The 22,574-nt window shown below is 44.1% G+C and overlaps 2 protein-coding genes across 16 annotated transcripts in view; both read right to left on the bottom strand.

The window, feature by feature from the left end:
- Positions 1-34: 34 nt before the first annotated feature.
- On the bottom strand, positions 35-2,799 carry LOC120452917 (sodium-independent sulfate anion transporter). Its single transcript, XM_039637382.1, has 3 exons — positions 2,173-2,799; positions 760-1,849; positions 35-701 (listed from the first exon to the last, which is right to left on the bottom strand). Exons 1-3 carry the CDS (start codon positions 2,536-2,538, stop codon positions 127-129), a joined length of 2,031 nt encoding a protein of 676 aa, XP_039493316.1. The 5' UTR covers positions 2,539-2,799; the 3' UTR covers positions 35-126.
- A 465-nt stretch (positions 2,800-3,264) lies between these two features.
- Positions 3,265-22,574, bottom strand: part of LOC120454421 (tropomodulin) — a 48,582-nt gene continuing 29,272 nt past the window's right edge. For 3 of the 15 annotated variants that reach the window (XM_039639693.2, XM_039639699.2, XM_039639697.2), the window contains exons 2-10: positions 10,293-10,445; positions 9,721-10,233; positions 9,404-9,655; positions 9,154-9,301; positions 7,737-8,022; positions 6,282-6,787; positions 5,423-5,648; positions 4,630-5,054; positions 3,265-4,068 (exon numbers count right to left, since the gene is read on the bottom strand). In XM_039639693.2, coding sequence (XP_039495627.1) covers positions 6,772-6,787; positions 7,737-8,022; positions 9,154-9,301; positions 9,404-9,655; positions 9,721-10,233; positions 10,293-10,445 — 1,368 coding nt within the window. In that variant the 3' untranslated portion in view covers positions 3,265-4,068; positions 4,630-5,054; positions 5,423-5,648; positions 6,282-6,771. Of the gene's footprint in view, positions 4,069-4,629; positions 5,055-5,402; positions 5,649-6,281; positions 6,788-7,736; positions 8,023-8,061; positions 8,992-9,153; positions 9,302-9,403; positions 9,656-9,720; positions 10,234-10,292; positions 10,446-10,868; positions 10,998-19,163; positions 19,469-22,574 lie in introns of those variants that run through there. The other 12 variants (XM_039639701.2, XM_039639704.2, XM_044006462.1 and 9 more) reach the window with 10 other exon arrangements.

The following is a 22,574-nucleotide window of genomic DNA, read 5'->3' as shown; positions in this document are numbered from 1 at the left end:
TATAATATATTTTTGTAAGAAAAGGACAAGAGCGTAAGAACAGAGCCTTTCTCGAGGCAAACTACTAGTTTAATGTTCGTAATGGTATAGATATAACTTAGCTAACTTTATTTGGGAGTTGTGAGACTAACTCCTAGCCAGCGAAAGAGTGCTGGCCATGCTGACGCACTCACTAGTGCCATTCCCGGACTCGGCTTGGTCGAGGGAGTCCACGGACCTCGAAAGATCCGCATCAGCGGGCCGGAGTTCCTGGTTGAGGGCGTGGGTGTTGTAGCAAAGCACCAGCCTTGTGTTCAATCCCTCGAAGACACTCACTACACTGGGCTTCAAGTTGAAGAATATGATCTTTTGCTGACGCCGCCGGAAGTCGTCCACAATGGAGGATATGACCTTGGCGGCAGTGAAGTCCGCAGCATAGATATAGGTGCAGTCGATGACCACGGGCAGAGTGGATTTGCTGCCCAACTTGAGAACCATATTCCGAACAAACTCCACGGAGGGAAAGATCAGACATCTGTCGGGGGTGATCTTCACGAATCGGATACCCTGTTGGGTTTCCAGTTGCTCCAGGGTGACCTTCGGCCTGGCTGCGTAGTACAGGATGAAGAGGAGATTCACACCAATGGCCACCATAATGCCTATTTCCAGGGGCAGCACCAAACAGGTGACGAAGGCCAGGATTCCGGGTACTAGATCGGAACCTGCAACGTTGAGGGTTACTTAGGAACATATATAATAGCTAAGGAAGTCTCAACTCACGTTTGCTGCGCCACATGGGCGTTACGACCTGGTACTGAACCTGGAAGATCACCGCCGATATGATAATCGCTGCCAGCACCGCCTTGGGAATGAAGGCGAAGTAATCGGTGAGGAAGTTCAGGGCGAGCACCACGATAACACCGATGTACAGGTTGGACATGTTGGTGCGACAGCCACTGGCATTGTTTACTGCTGAACGGGCCAATCCTCCATTGCATCGATATCCGGAGAATAAGGAGGTAGCAATGTTGCCCACTCCGCAGGCGATCATTTCCTGGGTGATGTCTATCTGCTTTCCCTTGGCGAAGGCCTTGCACACCGACATGGTTTCCAGCAGAGCCATCAGGGGAACGATCACTAGTCCATAGCCCAAGCTCTGCACCATTTCAGGGAAGTTCTGCCCCTCAACAGAAGGGATCCCAGCTGTTTCGTTGCCGGGCTGCGCTTCGATGGAAAATGGAGGAAGTGAGGGTGTGGGCATTCCCTTGGGTATATTTCCAGTTAGTCGGAAAGGATTCGTTCCATTGGCATCCAAGTACATGGTCACAGCGGTAAACAGAATGACCACAGAGGCATTCCTAGAGGTGGACAGGAATTTGATCACCGTGTTCACAACTCGCTGGAACCTGTTCCTCCTGGATTCATCCTTCGGACCGATGGTGAACTTTCCCAAACTCCTCATGGCCAGCAGCAGGAAAACACATCCAAAGCCCAAGCAGGTGTCAGCTACGCGCACGTTTTCGATGTCCCGGAACATGCTTATCCACGTGGCCAAAAAGGATCCACCATCACTCTTCACACCCAGCATCGATCGCATCTGGGATGTTGACACAATCAAGGCCACGGCACTCGTGAATCCCGCGCTCACCGGTCCCGAAACGAACTCCACCAAACATCCGAGCTTGAAGATGGCCATCAGGATCTCTATAATGCCGGTCAGGAAGGTCAGGAGCACGGATCTCTGCCAGGATCCTTGGGCGAACTGGAAGGTCATGAGTGAGGCCACCGCCGTGCTGCCAATCGTGCTGTCCTTGCAGGTTCCCAAAAGGACATACACGAAGCAGCCCATGAAGGATCCATACAGGCCATACTGTTGAAGAGAAGCTGAGTTACTTCTTGATATGAAGGTAGATCAAAGGATCTACAGGACTAGAGCGATCTTAAGTAAGAATTTAACCGCTGAGACTTGCTTCTACGGAGACGCACTAACGATCAATGATCAAGTCGTTAGCTCCACCATTACTCGGTGCTTTTCCGTTGGCCTGAACTCGCTAACCAGCTAGGAAAACATAATGATATCTTTATAAACCAATCAAGAGGGCTACACGCCATATAATGTAAAATGAAATTTTAAAAATAGGCAAGGAAACTTGTGGACTTAAACTCGATTGCCATGTGTGCTTGGATACTAACCTCCGGAGGCAGACCGACCACGCCCGAATAGGCCAATCCCTGGGGGATCACGGTTAGACCCACAGTGAAACCGGCTATCAAGTCGCCGATGCAGTCTTGTCGGTTGTAGTGTGGCAGCCAGGTGAGAAAGGGCAGGCGCTTCAGAAGCGTCTTCTTGCGGAAGATATTCCTGGCATATCGGGAGCAGCAGGACTCGGGATTTTCCGACTCCTTGGAGGCCTCCAACTGCTCCAAGCTCTTGCTCTTCGAGGTGCGATGGTCGGTGATCAGAATGAAGTCCGTGGAGGAGCTGTCGAACTGCGCCTCCAGGTTCTGATTAACCTCCGCCTGTTTGCGGAAGGTCACCTCGTTCTCCAGCGTGGACATTCTGGGCGAGATCTGTGCGTGAACTGATGGGTCGGACGACACGCCGCCGGAACCTGATGATCCAAGGGGCTGCGTCACGCGCTCTTATCTCCGGAGGCTGTTTGCCCAGATCTCGACGCGTGTCGTGTGTGGAAGCGGGATACAGGTTGTATCTTTCAGTTGGATCCACAGCGGTTCCATAAAGACAGTAAATCACGCTGGACAATCAGCAAAGCCCCCTGCATCCGCCCCTTTTCAGTGTTTATCTTGGAATTGTCGATCAGCCAACTGGCACAAGTGTCCCCTATTGATAATTGAAATTTTTCCATTAATCTAGCGCGATCTGTGGAGAATCGATAATCAAGTGTGCACTACTTATTCACAGCTTAAATATTGATCTTCACAGTTACCCATCTACACCAAGCTATGTTTTCAGATGCTTTTTGGGTTGAAAGATCGCCAAATAATCGAAAGTGATGAGATGCAGTGCAGCAAGGTGATCTTTTGATGGCTGATATTATCTATTATCTAGTTGCTACTGTATAAATTCTTCTTATCTTATAATGCTAATAAAGATAATACAGAGGAAGGAAAGTCTAACTATTTTTAGCACATGTAGTTCGTGCTGACGAAAGCGAATTGCGTATAATAAGTTCATCGTTCAATCATTTCAACAACTCCTCTGTACCATTTTATACCCAGTAATCATAGTAAATCCCACATTAATCAAGCAAATCGATCGTTAAATATCGTTTTTTGTAGTTTTTTTTATTTAATTTTAAAGTTTTTACATGATTTTTAAAAATTGTATTTTAAAAGCATTGCATTATGTCATATAAAGTAAGATATCATTACATTATACAATTGTATGTTTTTCATTTGTTTTGTGTGTTTAACCATAAGTTAAATTTATGTTTAAGCATTTCATAATTCAATAGCAGTAAATTGTTTTCAGAGACCATGGCTATATATGTATCATATATATATAGTGTGTAAGTATTATGTATGTTATGTGTATGTGTTTGTATCATGTGTGCATGTGTGTGGATATAAACACGACTAAAACTAAAAATTGTGAAATATCGCCCCGTCTAGGGGCTACAAATAATCAAAGGACAGAATGGTAGGTAAATAAAATAAAATAAACGTGTGTGTATAGCTGCAGCGTAAATGTTAAGATTTGCTTAAGGAAATAACTACTTTAGAGCTGCCAGATAGAAAGCTAATCCTGGATCTGCGTGTGTGACAATGAACATTCGCCTAACTCGTAACAAACAATTGATTATGCTTAGGTGGTGATCCGAACACAAACTCCAACCGAATTCATCAATCATCAAACTGAAGAACGCAACAAACACTGAACAAAACAATATAGAACAATTCTCTGCGTGAGAGCAACAACAAGCATGTGACAACACTATTGTTAGGCTATTGATTTCTTTCGGTGTAAAATGTGTAGACTCCTCCGCACGTCCCAATCGGATGAATCCTACTGCCAGACGCCAACGGTGTAGTTCCTGGTCAGATGTCCCATGCGACGCTGACGTCCAACTGGAAAACATTCGAAAAGTCGGATTAGTAATTTTCCTTTACAAAGACCATTTTCTTAAAACGAAGCATGACGCACAACATTTGCATAGTTATAATACAGTGTCCACAGAAAAAAGCTGCCCTTGTTGGCTTAAGGCTAAGCTAATCACATAGTTGCTAATCAGGTTTCCTCTTCCGTAAATATTGACCAGCCTATTTAGGGTACATTTTCATTCCAATCTCGGCTTGGAGCGTTAAAATTTACGCTATATTACCGTGACGGGGTCACCAGGCGATCCGAGGTGCTAACTTATGATGCTTCACTTGATGTGGTGAAATCAAATAGTGGCACTTTAAGAGTGGCATATCTGCTGATGCTACACGATCATTTTCTAAAAATTATATCGAAGCTTCGTTAAGACTTAACTATACTGACTAAAACCAGATCTATTGAACTTAACATTTTTAAGCTGGTTTGGATGGAAAACTTAGAGATCAGGTGTTACAAAAATATTGAACATTATGGAAATCTTACTACTCTATATACATTTACATCTATTACCCATCAGATACTTTACGTACTTCATGTCGCACATCATTCTTCGGTGTTAGTTCACAGCTGGTTGGTTGGTTGGTTGGTTGGGTTTTCGGGGAGTACAGAGGTCGGTTGGTTGGTTGGTTGGTGGGGGAGTTTTGGACATAGACATAGATCTGTTGTTCTGGTTGCCGTGGTTGCTCATTGCCGTGTTGCTGTGTTGCTGTTGTTCTGGTTTGCTGGAGGTGTTGTTGGTTTGGTTTTGATTTCTTGGTTGCTTGCTGGGTGGTTTTGCTTGTTAATTGGTAATTATCAAATCAAGAGTCGGACAAAGAAACACACACACACATATAGATGGCTTTCTGCTTGATTGTTGTTCTTGGGTGGTGGCATGTTGTTGTTGTTGGTTGGTTGCTGCTACATATTTCGTATTTGTCTTTTTATTTACGCTGGTTCAGGCGTTTCACACGTACTGCAAACACAGATACAGGATAACGAGAGAGTGTGTGTGTGTGCGTGGGCGGGGCGAAAGAGAAGAAACAAATAAATTGGCATTAGTCAAGTGGTGGCAACAGAGAGTGATAAAATATAGAGAAGGATTCAACAACGATTTAGTTTTGGGTTAGTTTCGAACTTCAATCAATGTCAAACAGTCAATCAAGTTGCAGGTACAACATTCAAGTTGGCCCCAGTTTTCTGGGCTTTTTGTGGGCGGAGGTCTTAAGGACTTAAGACTAACTCTTAATTAGCTGGAAGCTTTCGGGGTTATTAATCGGGATTAGTTGGTATTTCGTTTGGCTGCAGATCAAACAACAATTACTTAGACTGAGGGGTACCAACTTTTCGTCTGTTTGCGATATTCTGCATCGTGTTTTTTATTTTGGTAGTTTTTCATGGCTCTTCTTGTCGGTGGTGCTGCTTTAGTTTCTGCTGTTAGTTGGTGGCTCTTACTGAATCATAAAAGTGTCTCAAATCTACGTTTGTTATTTCTTGGATTTCTGCTACTATCGCTTTACTTTGACTCGGATCTGGGGACTCACTTAGATCATACATCGCAGTTTAATTCCTATACGAAGAGAACTTCATTAGAGCCGCCGACTTAGCCCACTGCAAAAAATTGTCTGAAGTGTGGATTGTGTTCTGATGCGATTACACATAGCATGCAAATGGTTTGGCTGGGGAATGACATGCAAGACATGCAGGGGGGGTGTTAAACTTAAACAATTAACAAATAATTTACACAATGAGGCAGTAACACAAACGGATGCTGGGTGCTGGTGTTTATGACTGAACGATCAGAATTCAGAAGAAAAAGTCCAGCTTCGAAGAGCCGAAGCATTAAATACCCTTGCAGATACAAAATGAAACTAATTAAAAGTTTTGTTTAATTCCGAAAACATAATTATGAGTTAGAAGATGTAACAAGCTAGGAAAGCTTCTTAGTTTTATAAACATTTTAGATAAACGGACGTGAGTTGAATTTCTGATTATTGTCTGCAAGAGTACAAAAGGATCTTTGTTTAGCCAAGAGCACAGTGGTGTCTCACTCTAATCGAAGAACTGCGAAAGCTAGTTATAGACTATATATATCGAGGCTCTATATATAGCAGAATGCTGGTTGCTAGTTGGGGGCTTGGTTATTTGGCATTTCTTGCGAGTTAGCAGAAGACGTGAGAAGACAATCCGTGTTCATAGATACCTGTGTTAAGCGTTAGAGAAATTATACACGTGACGCCTAAACGGTTTCTGCTGAGTTATAGAAGAGGCCTCGACTTAAAACATAACTCGTGGCTCATGGGTATTATGCTATATCCATGGATCACGATTTGCGATCTTTATCGATATATGTGGTATATGTATTTAGTTTGATATTTCGCTTCGTTTCTTTGGTTTCAGTTTGCTTTGCTTAGTTAAAGTCTCTAGAGTATATAGATATAGATTTTTTGGCAAGCTCGTCGGCCGCTTTATCTTTAGCTTAAACTTGTGCTCCTGCTTCCTTCTTCTTGTTATATATATATATTATATTATACACGTTCTTTCGTTGTTATGTGCTTGTTTTTCTTCGGTTCTTTGGGTTTAGATTACAAAACGCTTTGAAAATGGTTTAGTTGCTTGGTTTCTGGTCTGCTTATTGAATTCTTGTCGACTTTCTATGCAGATTATTGAAAAATCTGAACTGCAGTCGCAACTCAAGATCTTTTCTTACTGAAAACGAGAAACAGAAAAGGGGAGAGAGAACAGAACACATAAGCAAAAGGTGATAAAGACGAGTCACAAAGGGGGAGAAGTAACAATAATGATTCTTGACTGTCGACTGTCTCGAGAACTGAATTTCTGAATCGTCTTTGGCTGATATCTCTGAGTTCGTCTGTTTTTGGAATATAGAAAGATACATAGATACAAAACACAGAGTGCTGCGATGAGAGTGTGTATGTGGGTGTGCGTGGGTGTGGGTTAATAGCACGCATCTGATCTGAATGATAGAGGATCGTGATTCGGGATTATTTACACGGATCGACTGCAAATGGATAAAGCGGCTGACAACGACGACATGGAGAACAGATATAAACAAGTGGGCTGTGCTGGAATCAGTTTCCGGTTTCTGCACAGTAAACAAGTATCACCAAAATGTACCATCGATGGGGTATTTTTCAAAACAGAATAGCTCACAGTTCGCTCTAAGTATACATCAATTAATAATTTAACATTTAAATTGAAGATAAAACTGATAAAAATAAGAAAACATATTTAAGAACACTTTCGATACAGTTCATAAGCTATTTTGTTAATGGATTGATATCGATGGCTATTCTTCTGGGCTTTTTATAGTGTGCTTTTCAATTAGGGGTATGTACAGATTCTTGGTCGGCAAGATCGATGGACTGCATCCAGAGTCCAGGGTGTTTGAGTGTACTTTTCGGGCAACGACAACGACAACATCGAGGATTACATAACCAATGAGTCAGAAAAAGGGAAAGGCGCAAGTGGATCGAATGACTGTCTGTACATGGCTCGAACTTGTGGTAGCTGTGGATTCAGTGGATTTCTGTGGTTTGCTGTGGTTTGCTGTGGTTTTCAGTCGTGTTCTGTGGCATTCAGTGGCTCCGGCGGTGCGGCTGCAATGGCTGCAGTGGCTGCTCGACTTCTCACTCACGTGTGCGCTTGATAGACACCCTCATCGTCGTAGTTCGGTGTCACGGACCGACTGCCCGGCACCACCATGTTGTCGGGATCGATCTCCGGATCGAAGGCATCGCCGCCACCGCGGATAACCATGTTATCCGGATCCTCTTCCACTTCATAATCCGCCGGAGGCTGCGGTGATGGCGACGGAGAAGGCGTGGCCGATCGGTTATAGGCGACCAGATCCCGCTCAATCTCCATGTTGCCCGGCAGGATCAACTTGGGTAGATTGGGCTTTATTTTCTGAACGCGGAAGACTGTCGAAGTGTCGATTTTGGGTGTTTCGAGTTTGAGAGGAGCGTTGCAAATTTACAACAGACAAATGGATAATTGGTTAATGTTCTTCTTGGCGGAAGTCACTTTTACAATCTATGGTAATTACAAGAGTTTGGAGACGAGAGAGAGAAACAAGGGTTGGCACGGAATATTACATAGGTGGACCGATCTCAACCTTTCGAGATCCCGCTCTATTCTATGGGGATAACAAATGGGTTAGCATTGGGTGAAAATGGAAGAATGATATACGTACTGAACCCTCTTACAATAAAAATGCATGTATATTAAAATAACAGCACTAAATACTTTAGTGCTATTACTTTACCTACGACAACCAGCTTAATTAGATTTGAAAATATCTTACGAGGTGCCCCTAACCCAGAACGATAACGACAGGTGAAACGAACGATAACTTGATAACGAAACGTGAACGATAACGATAACGCAACGAAGGCTGGTGATACGATGTGAGAATGTGAGACGATGGGGTTAAGACTGGAGATCTGGAGTGACGATGAGACTGATGGAGGCCAAGAACGGATTACCTGGTTACCAGACACAATAGATAAATAGATAAAAAGATAGACTGAAGTGGGGCTGGGAGGACGCAACAACAGAACGTGGAGCTCGGTTACCAAATGGGGTCGCTCTTCAAATCATCTTCTCGGCTCCGCTTCCGGATGTGGACGCACATGCAGATGCCTCCGCCTGTAGATTGCGCACTAGACGCCCTGGAGGTGGCAAGTTATGGGTTACACTATCTGAAGGATCGGTCCAGGTGCGCGCCTTGATGAACTGCTCGAAGGCAGCCAGGCTCTTCAACCTAGTGGGTGAAATATCCTTGGCCGCCTTTGAGTCTGAATGGTGATGATGGAGTGACGATTGATTGCTGGATGATGGCAAAGCGATGTTGGTGATTCCGCTGGCTAACATACCTTGTTGCAATTCACCTAAACGCGCGAGTGAGGCAACTCAGTCAATAAGAAATACACCTAATTCTATCGAAGGGAGCAGTAGTGGAACTATTCGCGAAACCAACGCTGATCGCCTGCAGGTCGCCGGGAGTGAAAGTAAACGCCCGGGTCATCTGCCAATCCCAAGGGTCAACTTACTTCTGTCGATGTTGCGCTGCAGGTGAGCGGCCACTCGGTGGCGGGCGTCGTTGAACTCCAGGTGCAAGCCAAGGCGCAGCAGCGACGAGTTCTTCTCCACCAGGTCGGTGATTTCCATCTCGATCTTGTTGCCCAGCACCGCAGACCGCTGAAGAGAATTATTCAAGAAGTAAGATTATGTTGCAACTACATACTTTATAATGCCATTTACTGGGGGCATTACATTACTCGAATTGAAGGACCCACTCACCTGATTGGAGGCCCTGAACTCCTCGATGGTGTGGCACTTGAGCAGGGCTTGCACCAGCTTAACAATCACGGGCGGACTGATGAAGTTGGTCTCGACATTTAATACTCTCAGGGTTTTGCTCTTCTCAATGGCCGCGGCTAACAGGAGGGCTGTCTTGTCGGTGAGGCCCACATTTGTCAGCGAGAGGACTTCCAGATGTTCGTTCTGAGGCAGTGCGGCAAACAGTTGCTCGAGCTTCTCGTCCGAGATGTTCTACATGCAAGAAAAATGAAGCTCATAAGTATACAGCATGCTATGTTTAACGTTCAAGACAAAACCTTAATGTTGTTCAAGTTGAGGTCAATCAGCTTGGAGTCATCGTCCTTGACCCGCTTGATGGACTCCTCCACGTCTGTGCTATTGGGCGGATCCATGGGGAAGAGCTTCTGCTGAGTGGATTTCGTGATGCCATCCCAGCCCAGGCCCACGGGCTGACCCTTGTTGAGCAAGGAGGCGTGGTACTGGTCCTGATTCATCATCGAGTGGAAGCCCAGGATGGCGGCCAAATCAATGATCTCCTCCTGCGTGGCATCGTTGAGGGCGTGCTCGTACTCCTCGCCCATGTCGATGGCGATCTGTTCCTCGGCCTCGATGTCGCGGGCATCCCTTGGCGGAGGGACCCACTTCTTTCCGCGAACCTTGCCCTGAACGAACGGCTCGAATTCCGGCTGATCCGGTGTCTCGATGGCCTGCTTATTGATGTGCTCGATCAGCTGCTTGCGATTGAGCGGCCCGGTGGCTTCCTTGGTGCACTCATAGCTGTTGCGCTGGTCTGGCGGCAGGAAGTTGTCCTGAAGAAACAAGAAAGCTCAAACTATCTGGATACAACGCCTTCGAAAAGGTTACTCACATCGGGATCCACCTCTTTGGCCAGTATGGTTATCTCCTCGGGCGAGAGCTGGGCCAGCAGGCTCTCCACGTCCACGTCATCGTACTCACTCAGATCCTTGCCATACAGTTTGGCGGGGGTGGTGAGCGTGGTTGTCTTTGTGGTGGCAGAAGTCTGAAAAGGATTAAAAAGGAAGTGTTTATTAGAGTCATATATATTTTAGGGGAGAGCAGGAAAGTAGTATTTCCAGAAAGTTCCACAGATTAATATTGACAATAGAATGATCGCTTAAAACACGTTCACATTATCCCATATAAAATGACTTGTAATTAAATGTTACTGAAGACCATAGAGTTTATGTTTCCATCCGAAAATCTCCACTGTGGATCAGATAAGTTTGCTTCCTAATCGCAGGGAAATCTTCCCACGTTTCTGCTCTTCTTTCGCTTCAACCAATTGCCATTGTTTTCACTTTTGCACTGTTCACTTTTCAGTTTCCCGCTTTTCCGATGAGAGCGAAAGTTCACTAATGCCTGGCAGGCAATAACGAGGTCTGGTAAAATGGGGTTTTGCGACACTTAAAGCTACTTTTCGCACATTCTTATGCTTCAGGCGAAGGCTCACTGGCGGCTGGGGGGCTCGGCGCTTGACCTTTGGCACCGGACGCAGCTTTATCTGCTGGAACTCGGCCACCGGCAGGGCACTCTCCATTCTGGACTATTAGCTTTTGCAGCTCGTAGTAGGTGTCCAATCGATACGGAATAGGAAACACGGAATATGAAGCGCGCAATGTGGGAATATGGCAAATCCAATTATGAATGCACTGAGGCGACTTGCTGCGTTCGGCCGGAGACTTTGCGACTTGGGACTGGGTCTGCGTTCCACCACCGACTGACTGGCAAGAGAGACCCGCCGAAACACCAGACCACCGCACCACCAGACCACCGAATTAAGGCGAGACAACGGCAACCACATCGAAAGCCAAGCGAGAGTCGTGCAACATTTGCTTCGAGCCAACATAAAGACAGGCTGCAATCGCTCAGCCAGCCAGTCAGTCAGCCATTCAGCCACTCAGTCAACCAGTCAGTCAGTCATCCAGTCATTCAGTCAGTTAGTCAGTGAGTCAGGCGCTCAGTTCGGTTCAGGCCAACTTAAGTCGAGTCACTCAGCCAGTTGGCCCAAAGAGTTGCCAATGTAAATTAGGCACACCGACAAAAACTAAGGCAATGAATTGCAATTGCTCTCTAAATCTAGATTTAAATGATTTTACTTTCAATTTTATATATTTTATATAATTATGTTGATTTCTGGTTCAGCAAATGCTTTCTAATTGAAACAACCCTAACTAATTGTGCAACATTGTTTTAAAAGCTTTTGTTTTTCCCCTTGTATATAGAATGCGTGCTTTGTATCTGAACGTAGTTATACGTTATTTGTTTCAGTGCAGTGGGCGGGGGAACGGGGGCAGTCAACTGTGGCATGACTTCTCCGCGGTGGTGTATGCACTTAAGCGACTTCTTGGTGGGAAATTGTTGTGCAACTCCGCCAGATTTCAAATAAATAAGTCAACAAATTGTGGCCCATAAACAAGACGAGCGGAAGTCGTCGAAAGCCACGAAATCGACATTAGACTTGGAGGAAAAACAGCCAAACCAAGTGATTTGCATACGACAATAGTCTGAGTAAGAGTAGTAAGAGTGCTGGAAACTTGGAGGCGGAATGGATGTTCTGGCTAAGCGTGACCGAGATCGAGTGGGGGAATATCGTAGTTAGTATTTAGTGCGAGCAAATCAAGAGCCAAGAAAACAAACCGATTGTAAACTGGTTTCCCCCCGAGGGCAAAAGAGTGCCAAGGAACCGCGACGGACAATACAATGGCCATAAAACCGGGGCTTAAACTCCTCTTTGGCCGCCGTTTACTTAGCGCAGCGCTTTTAACTGCCAACCGGTTTCGACCACAATAGGTACAGCTAAGCTGCCATAGTGTACCAGTGCCTCGACCAGCAAGTACTAGCAAAACAAGCCCACAAATGGCCAAGATGACGCTCCCAGATATTATACGACCATCTGATGGCTACGGCTTAATGCTAAATGCTAAATGCCAGCCACTGACCCACTTCCGAGTGGTGCTCCTCGTTTGGGTGCTCCTCGTTCAGCGGGGGCGATTATGTCAGCTTCTAACGCCTCAAGTTTGCAGCCAATTGTTGACATTTCAATTGGGAACAGAGAACACAGGCGGCACAGAAACTCCACTCCACTCGATGCCAATCCAATCGAGAAGTACGGCCTCTGGAGGTGGAGCAACTGTAAACTGCGGAATCATAAAAAGTAATTGCAAAAATAATTGAGTTCACGGCACTCCGGAGACACTCCGAAACGCTAGAGAGCCAAGCAAATAAATTCGAGCCAAAACAAGAAATTAAGCACATATTTTAGCTAGTCGAGTGGCGAGTGCTCTTAACTCAAGCAGAAGTTATGATCCAGTCGAGCAAAATGCACAGCTCTTGCTGAGTTTATGATAGTTTCGATACTTCAGGGTTAGTGTTCACGGCAAACCTTCAAGTTACTCCCAAACGATGCCCTTCTAAATGCCAAAGTCTAATCGAGAGGTGACTAAGTAGCATTAAATTTAGTAAACAGCTGTTACCTGCTATCAAATTCCCCGTTAAAATAGAGCACCTGAAAAGATACCTGTTCTCGATACCCAAATCCAGCCCACCATGCAAATCCGCACGGCAAACTAGACGGCCACCGAAATGTATCTGTCAGATACTCGTCGTCGACACATCAAACATTAAAAACTGTTAACTGCCGTGCGTCTGTCACGGTTTTGAGTTCCGAGAGCCAATTAGAAGTTGCGATGCGCATAAACTGCGAGTCTCGAGATCCCAGTTAAATGGAGTGGCAGGCTCATTAATTGCAACGGGCCTGTGGAACGTTAGTTCCAAATAAACCAACTTACTTGGAGAGCTCCTCTCCAGCCCTCTGTCATCTCATTTTATGCAATTTCAAAGCTAGTACTTGTCAGAAGATACGCTTGACTGTAAGGCTTTATTTAAACGAAGGCAGCTGCTTTGCTCTGAAGATGGTATTAAGATCCCGTCAAGAACAGCCTAGATTCACTTGAGCTCTCTAAATGCATTTGTTGCTTCAGAAGTAGATGAGTATAGTAAATATGCAAGCCAAGTGGATTTTTATCAAAAAACAAGCAATCCATTATTATGGTCTTTGTTTAATTGCTGCTTACAAGTGCCTCCTTCTAGCTTAAGTAAAAATAGATACAAATGCTACATTGCTAGCAGAGTACAGCTAGAACCTGGAACCGAATCGAAACAGGAATAAATCCGGCTTAAGGCCACAGCAAATCCTCCTGGCCATGTGTGACCCACAAAACAGAGCCCGTGAGCAGCGGGGCGAAATGGGAAACATGTTTTTCGGTGATTTGCACAAATGTATCTCGTATCTGACGGATGGGCGGTCGGTCGTGGTCACCGAATGCGAAATCGGTCAAGGTGCTTAGGCGATTTAATTAAGCGGCAAACAACAGCGAAATACAGTTTTCCAGAAGCGACAAACGGCAATGGTCACGTTTACATCGAAAATTACACATCGCCCGCGGAGCGGAAAAACTGTGGAAATTCAAAGAGAAGTGCATGAAAAGTTGGTCGCGCACACGTCCACGAAAGCAGGTACAAACGTAAAAATGGACCAGCTAATGACCAACTCGAAATGGTGGAAATGCGCGTAGGAAGCGAGGAAACGAGGAAACAGCCAGGGAAATTGCAGTTCGCGAGGAGAGGAGGAGTTCGTAGCAGGAAATTTCGAGCAAGAAACGTTAATTACATTTGCGACCAGGCTCGCTTTTATGGCCATCCGAATCCGACAATTAGTCGCGTGGAAAACCAGAAACCGAAGGTGAAAAGATGCGTCCAAACGAAAATGAGCGTCGAGTGTGGAGTGTCGAGTGAAAATGCGTATGCGTATCTGGGGAAAATGCCACTTGCAGCAGGGGAAAACAGTAAAGTCAGCAGCACATTTGTATCTCAAACATTTATTGAGCTATTTGCGTTTCTATATCATTGCGTATTATTGTGACTTTGACGGGGAACAGATTTCTTTTAAGTTATCCCAACACAAGTCTTTCAAGCTAAAGGTCGGATCATTCTACCTTTTTGACAATGCATTTCCTTAGCCATCGATATATTGCCCGTATTCCCAAACGATTTATTCTGCGGGGTGAAAAAGCTTTATTGCATTTTCCTGGTGCTCCCCAAAGTGCCAGCGCAAGGATGAAATATGCCCGGCAACTTTGGCAGCTTGGTAAGATGGAAAAGAAGTTTTTGCGTCTAAGCCAATCCCCGGAGCCAGTCAATTGCATATTCAGTGAACACGAATATGCTTTTTATATGGCAATATTTTATGCAATTTGCATGCCAACAGCAGCCAGCTTCTGAGGAGGAGCTCGACCTCCTGAAACTTGAGACCCAGTTGGTCAGTGCAGAAGGGAATCGGCTTCTGGTCAGGCTATATCTGCATCTGCATACACATTCTGGTTCTGGCTGCAGTCGGGCGTTGCAACTGCTGAAAACTGAGACGTCGATAGTTCCGTCTCAATGCATTTAAAACAAGTGAACTCAAGGCAATCAAAGGGATTCGAATGGAAGGTACTCTAGAAAAGGAATTCTGTAAAGTAGGGTTGAAGACAAACATTAAACTAACTTTCTTTTAAGGAATTATTTACCTACGAGTTGAGATCAAAGTCTGTTACTTGCATCACCCAGCATACCCTTGTTCGCTCTAAGCACAGGGTATAGACCTCGGTCTCTGCCGCATCGTTGCAACCAGAAATCTCCGATATCAAAGCGGTTAAGAGGGGCGTAAAGCAGGGAATCACTGGGGTGCTGGCAGAAACTGACAGTTGGCACGGCCATGGAAAACATGGAAACTCGGAAACTGGCAAACTTGGCTGCAGTGCAGGCAACTTTCCCGATCTGAATTGAATTGAATTGAAGCCGCACATAATGCACAGATGTCGCTAAAAGTTGCAGGGGGGAAAAGTGAAATTTGAGCAGCAGACGCATTTGGACAAAATGAGAAACGTGCGTCGCATTCTCAGTTGGAGACTGAGCCCAATCATCAATAAGATGCCCAAGTAAGCCAGCCAGTCAGTAAGCCAGTCAGCTAGCAGAAAATCATAATAAATTATGGTCCTCAGTCTTGAGTCCTCACCATCCCCGCCCCCCCCAAACAGTACGCAAATTTATGTAGTTTACATTTGCCTTTGAATTTAAAAGTGCCTTTGCTCCGCGTTCTGGGTCACGTTTCGGCAAATGTTTTCGCCCGGGAATGTTGTAAGTAATAGGCAACCCCTCCCTACTCCCTACGCCCACTTTGGGGTAATTTCTGGGCTGGGTAATGCGACAAACTGTCGGAGTGTCAGCCAGTGAAAGTTAAGTGGCAGTCAAATTGAGATCTATGTAAATTCATTTAAAATTCATGTAACTTTTCCCTTTCTCGCTCTTTCTGTCGGGGTCTTTGACTTTGGCTGCATGTATGTACTATGTGCATATGTGCATCTAAGCACCATCATCTTTTGTTTACACACTCACACACCTGGGAATTGTTTAAACAATCAGTGGCAAGTGCAGCGAGTTCGCTGACCCCTGGAATCAGAATTTCCATCGTGAGGAAATTTTCCGGATCAGAAAAAACGGAAAGCCACAAAGTGTGGCAACAATCGCATGCAACCATCTTTGTCGCCAGAAAGCACGCGATTTCTGGGCGATTAAAAACGCCACCATCGCAAATCCCACATTTAAGTGGGCGTGGAATGCAGGCTTTTGTATACATACTTGTAGAAAAAAAAACGAAGTCAGTTAGTCAGCATGTAATGCGAACTGCCAAATAAAAATTGCTGATGAAATTTATGGCCTTACGTAAGACACGAAATTCCCACACATGCCAGAGATTAACTATTCATAAATCAGCAGTGAGCTGCATGTGATTGAAATTAATCAGGGTAAGTAGTGCATGCATCTTTACACATTTTGATTTATTTTTTATGTAGTGATGGTCTTAAAATGGTCTGAAGTAATACAGTAAAGCTTATGGTTACATTTTACTTGTTTTTGATGAAAATACGCCTACGACATCGAAGCATCTTCACTTCCTTACACAATAGAGATCCTTATCCCCACATACGTTACCACACATTATGAAACATTTAGAGCCCATCTGCCCTCCGAATCGAACTCACCTGCAATTAAAAAGCGAGAGAACAAAATGCATTATTAAGTGAAAGGGAAAACTTTGGCCGTAAACAAAACAAAAAGCCAGTGTCAGATTTATGTATATTGTGAGCGGATAAAATGGCAGCTGAAAACTTTCCCAGAAGACAAGTAACAATAAAGGACAACGTCGAGGAGACAGGCCGATGGGTAATTACATGAAAGCCACGCAGAGAAAATTATGTGAAGAGATTAAATTTGTAAGATAAATTGGAGTGGCGGTGGTGGTGGTGGTGGTCGGTGGAGATGGGGGGCAGGTCGTTGCCTTGTCAGTCACTTCCCAGGGAATCATAATATACATATACTTTGATGGCAGATTGGAGAGATACTCGCACACACAAGGGCGCATAAAATATAAAAAAGCGGTTGCGGTAATAAATGAAAATTATGCAAACTTCCAGCCCGAATGATGAAGTAATGCCCATCCAAGCCAGAAACGGTTAACGGAGCGTGTTATAAGGTTGCACATCCGAGGGACTCCAACTCCCATACTCCAGACTCTGGAATCCGGTCTCCTTACTCCGGAGTCAGGACTACGGACTACGGACTACAGACCTTAGACTACAGACATCCTGTCTCAGATGAGTAAGTGGAAATTTATGAAAATGCGACTGCGAATGCGCGGGTAATAAAAGTGGGCCGGTGGCCTCTTGGCAGCTGCACTTCCACTTCCACTTCCATTTCCACGGAACTCGCAGAACTTTTAAGCCAGCGGAAAACCCACAAGCTTGTTTTTCCTCTTGTTAACAACCAAAATCTAAGTGGGCAACAACTTTTCGGAAAACTTTGTCTGACACTTCAGGGGCTGGATATTTTTAAGAGCTTTAATCGTGTCACGGCATTAGCACACGATATTATCAACTTTCGCCGAGCACTTATATGTATACAAAAATCAAGAAATATATATATACATTTATATTATATAGCAACAGAGAGGTGCTAAGTGAACTGAGCAGGTCGATTGCGATTGGTTTTATAATCCGAATAGGGTAGAAATTCTGAATTACTGCTAAGCACTTTACTTTTATGCTGTCATGTGTTTAATGTGTCATCTTTCAGTAGGCTATTTATAAGCATACAGTAAGTTGCTTGATTGGCAAACCCATTGTAAATACAAATTATTATTTGATAAGCAACTGAACATATCAACGGATGCACAGTGAATCAATATAGCTAAACAAAGGTGGAACTGATTTGTTTTCTTTTATATTAATGTGGCCATAATTATTGTTTCAAAGCCAAGCAGTCATTGTCAATGAAAGTTTAACATTTTCTTTGTCCACCTACAAGATATGTAATTCATTGCACAAACAGAAAAGATAATTAAGTTTCAGAGTCCGTAATATAAAATATAAACACCCACTTATAAGACATATCTTTTCATTTTAGCTTGGTTTTACAATTCAAGTTGCCCTCGCCCTTTTTACAATGCCGAAACGCACTGTAGATACCCACTTTGTTGTGGATTTCTCGGCGTACAAACAAGTTTAATCTTTTTTTGCTTTGTGGCTACTGATGGTTTTGTCTTTCGTCAATTTTCATGTGTTTGGCGTCAATTAAACGACGGAAATGAGCAATTTTATGTTGGCCGACATTGCCGTTTTGGTTTTTTCTGTTTTTTTTTTGCTTTTTGTACTTGTGCCCCTATTCCGTGGATGGGAAAAAAGCTTTTCATGTCTGCTTTGATGGCTGTCCATCCGTCCACGCGGAATAAACGCCAAAAGGCGATTAATTACTCAGCTCAGCGATGTTAAAGGCGACTTTGACGCCCCCTCGGATTTTCAGATTTTCGGATTTTCTTCCGGTTTATATGGTTCCTAAATGCAGCAAGGTAGAAGGGTTCAAGTGGTGGGCTCGGTTTAATTGGGGGCAGTAAAGAGCTGGGATTATCCCACGCATTTCGAGGGGAAAACTCAATTAGGGGAATCACAAAATTCATAACGCGACCACAGAAATTAAGAGCTGTCCATTACATTCTATATCATATCGCGTTATTATAATGATCATAATATTATTTGAGATAGTAGAACAAAGATTATCTGTCAAAAGTTGGCAGAGTATTTACAATCTCGAATGGTGGATGGTCGATATGTGTAGCGTCATTGCTGGGAAATGAGTAACTCGATACGGGAGAGGGTAGATAAGGGGTCGAAATAGCGGTAAACGAATATAAAACAGCTGTTTCAGCGCGATAAGGGAATTTAGCTCGACATTATATAAAAATGCTAAATATGCCGAAATCGAGACACAAAACAAAAGCTACCAAAAAGAAAGCGATGACATAATAACAGCTATTAAATATATGAATTTATTAATGGGACGGGGTATCAATAAATAGGCGGAGGGAGGGAAAGCGGTGCGGAAAGGGATTGAAGTTGAATGCCGAAAAAGAGAGCGAAGAGAGCGCAAACTCCAGAACGAACTCGAAAGAGAGCCAAAACTGACGTAATCGGCGAAAAAGAGAGGGAGAGAAAACTCGAAGCAAACAAAAATTAAATTAATGAAATGAAATCATTCAAGGCAAACAGCCACAGAGAAAAAAAACAACATCAATGAAAAACAATTTAGACACTTGAGCGGCAGCAACAATTGCAACACTACTAACCTCCATGTTGTGGCTGCTTGTTGTTTTTGTTGTGGCTTTTTGTTTGAGCGTTCGGTTCACCGTTAGCTGCCCTTTGTTGTTGTTATTGCACTGTATTTGGTTTTTTGACACGCACTAGAATTTTTCGCCTTTGATTTTTGGGCGTGACACACCGAAAACCGTTTGAAACCACTTCTGTTGACAGAAACCCGCGTGGTTTTTTGGAATACTCTTATCGCTCGAATCGCACAAACAATTTGCAGCCAGCGCAATTGTTTAATTGTAACTAGTTTAATAAAATACAAACTTGGAATGGCACTAAGGTGAGAACATCGAAGTGTGGCCGTTGGGATAACACGAGAAATAACTGGTGAGTTAGTAAGGTTGGGATTTTACTATAACTGCAGCACGGTCATACTAGGCGCACACTCCGAATTCGAGCTCAGCAGTATGACCGTATGCTTCAAAAGTATTTTACTTGTAAATTCTAAAATAAAAAATTCGACTGCGATTAAAAACTAAGTGAGTCAATTTTTGAGTCCATGTATTTATGGACAACTGCTGAACTGTACTGTTTACCAGGTAAATTTGAAATATATATTTTACTAAAAGAGAATGGTGTGAGAGAAGAGAGAATTAAACGATCTGCAGCTTACAGTTTGAGAGTAACTGCTGCAGATGAGCGGCAAAATTTGAGGGCAATTGGAAATTCAAAAATTATCAAACTTTTGAAATCCAATAAATTTAACATTAAATAATTTAACTGCAGAATAAGGAAAGAATCTCTTTTCTTGGCTATTATAATTACAAATTATAGACTGGAAAATAACCTTTCCTTCATAGCGCGTTACCTGCCCCCCGGAAAACCCAATTTCGCTGAACTCTAAAATGACAAATTTCCATACGGGTAATTTTTATGGGCAGAACATAAAATTAAAATTAACCAGATGCACGCCATAAATCAAGCGGCTGGTCCCTGGAATCCAGATGCGCCATTTTCCATTTTCCGCCCTGCATATCATTTTCATTCTCGTTTCTTTTTATCAACTTTTCTTGTGTAATTTTTGAGCGAATTGCGTTAAATTAATTAGGTTGATGGGCGAAGGGGACGGCGGAGGGATCAAAGGACGCGGGAAAACTTTCGCGGTATTTCCATGAACAACAATAACAGAAGATACTTGTCAAGGGGCTTTAGTGGGTTACCTACACGGTGAATAATATATAAGTATGTTTAATAAATAAAATGTAAGACAAATAATTGAATTTAATTATTTCATATAAGAAAGGTGGGAGCTTCCTTTCCTAATTTTTGAATATATGTGCTAATAAACTAAAACCCTTGCATGAATCCAATGAAATCATTCTTTAGAGGGACTTTTTAGTAGGAGGTAACATTTTTTCGCGCAGTGCATGGGTCAGGGGGCGTGGCTGTGGGGCAGAACGTGATGCGCAGACAAATAGAAGACGTCATAAAAATGCCATTGTAAGTAGTTGAGCATTCTTTTTTTGGCTTTCGCTGGCATTGTGACAGGAGGTTTCAGCCGCTAGTTGTTGTTGCTGTTGTTGTTGCTGATATCCTTGCAGGCTGCTATCCTTATTGCCGCCCTCGTTGTTGTTGCTGCTGCTGCTGCTGGTTTGGCAAATCGACAAAAGGCACGCAAAGGCGGCAGAAACTCATTTCACTTGTGTCGAAAAGATAAATGCGAAGCGCTTAAAAAAGCAATTACCGCATAAATTGCGCTACAACGCGGTATGGCATATACAAGCCGCCCTCCCTCGCTACAGTGGAGCTCCCCTACATTACACCCCTGGCCCCCTGCCCCACTACCCCCCTGCTATTTGTGCACAGGATGCGGCGCATAAAACTTGCCACAAAAGACAGTCCTTCCTCGACGGCTTTCTCACAAAACAAACGGCGGCAACACGCGAAAAACATGCAAAATGCATTGGGAAGTACGCCGGCTTGAGCTGCGGAGGGGAAGGGGGAGAGATGTTTTTATCGAGGGGGGTCCGGCTTAATTGAAAAATCAATAGTGGAGGGCGCCCCGCAGCCGCTCACTAAACTCGCGTAAATCAAGTTAAAAATCGCAGCAATCAAAGCACCTGAAGCGCAATAAAAACTCATTAAAACGGTCCTCAACGTGCACTGAGAGAAAATCCTAGTACAATTTGTATGCAACTACTTATAGTTAAAAAATGTTTCTGCTATGAAATATTGTAGGTACTGTATTTTAAATTTTTCAATAAATGTTGCATTCAAAATAGCCTGACAATGATTTCTTTAGACTTATTGCCAACCCTTTTATTTATTATATTATGTTGTTTTTTTCAGTGTTCTTACAGGATACCGTGACGATTGGGGGCCAGGTGCTTTGTCCGGACTCTGGACTCCGGACTCCAGGACTACGGTTACCGGCCGTACGCCGAAATTGGATTTGAACAAATTACAACACATCGATTTCTCATTAGAAGAGTGGAGAGAAGTGAAGGGGAGGGTAGGGAAATGGATGGGAAAGCAGCGGGGAAATCTGGAAAAAGGAGATGAAGGAAGCTGCGACATTTGATGGCGACAGAAATCACTTAAAGGGAAAATTTAATTGACTCGACTGCGGAAGTCAGCTGCCAATTTGTTGGCCATGCCCCACTGGCACAGGAAATTTCGTCGACTTCCTGATTTAAATAATAACAAACTGTGCCGAAGTCTGCTCAGCCTCCCTCCCTCTGCCCCCTCATTTCACGGCATCCTGTAAGTCTAAAGTCTTGCTTGTCACGCCAACTGACGGCAGGGAAACCCCCTTCCGCCCACGTCCCTGCTCGCCCACTGCCGGGAACATGATTGGCGTCATCAGCGAAGGATCTGCAAAATGATATAGGGGGTGTCAACGTTGGTTTCGGTCAGCCTTGCTTTGCCTGCCGGCTTAGTGGAGTGTCAATATTTGTGCTTCCCCTGCGTCCGCGTGGGCGGTGTATGTTTGTGGGGGGCGTGGCACTACAGGCCATGCCAAATTAAAATGTTTGCCTTATGATGCGGCTGGCAATATAAACATGACAGGGCGCAAGGCGGCGCAAACAAGACACAATTTGGGGGCAAGTTGCGGTAGGCCTGCCATTGCCCGACAGATCGATATGATATGTGCGATTAGACTGAAAAAATCGCTGTAGAAGGGTGTCTTTGGGAGGTTATTTAGGATTTTCATAATCTATCTGTATGTTTCGTTGCATGAAAAGCTTTGATTTGCAAGTAATTTTTGGTAGGATCATTCACCATAAGTTTGCACCGCTTCCACAAGGATGTGCAGTGCCTTCGCCGTCGTCCACTTGTTTCTTGTTTCTGTGCCTGTTGACTGAGAACTCTTTGCTGAATTTGTTGAACAACAATTTCCGGCCGAAAGGACGAGCGCTGAGCCGAGTGGCCAGCCGAAGCGAGGCTCA

Source organism: Drosophila santomea, chromosome 3R, assembly GCF_016746245.2.
Source record: "Drosophila santomea strain STO CAGO 1482 chromosome 3R, Prin_Dsan_1.1, whole genome shotgun sequence".
NCBI classification, from domain to species: domain Eukaryota; kingdom Metazoa; phylum Arthropoda; class Insecta; order Diptera; family Drosophilidae; genus Drosophila; species Drosophila santomea.
The sequence above is the reverse complement of the archived record's forward strand: the minus strand, read 5'-3'. Positions and strand labels throughout refer to the sequence as shown.

What these genes read in the sequence shown, in the direction of transcription:
- LOC120452917 (XM_039637382.1), bottom strand. Translation starts at nt 2,538, where the DNA reads ATGTCCACGCTGGAGAACGAGGTGACCTTCCGCAAACAGGCGGAGGTT. An exon ending in TGGTCGGTCTGCCTCCGGAG is followed by an intron (nt 1,850 to 2,172) that starts GTTAGTATCCAA and finishes TCTCTTCAACAG; the next exon opens with TATGGCCTGTATGGATCCTT. An exon ending in GCCCATGTGGCGCAGCAAAC is followed by an intron (nt 702 to 759) that starts GTGAGTTGAGAC and finishes TCAACGTTGCAG; the next exon opens with GTTCCGATCTAGTACCCGGA.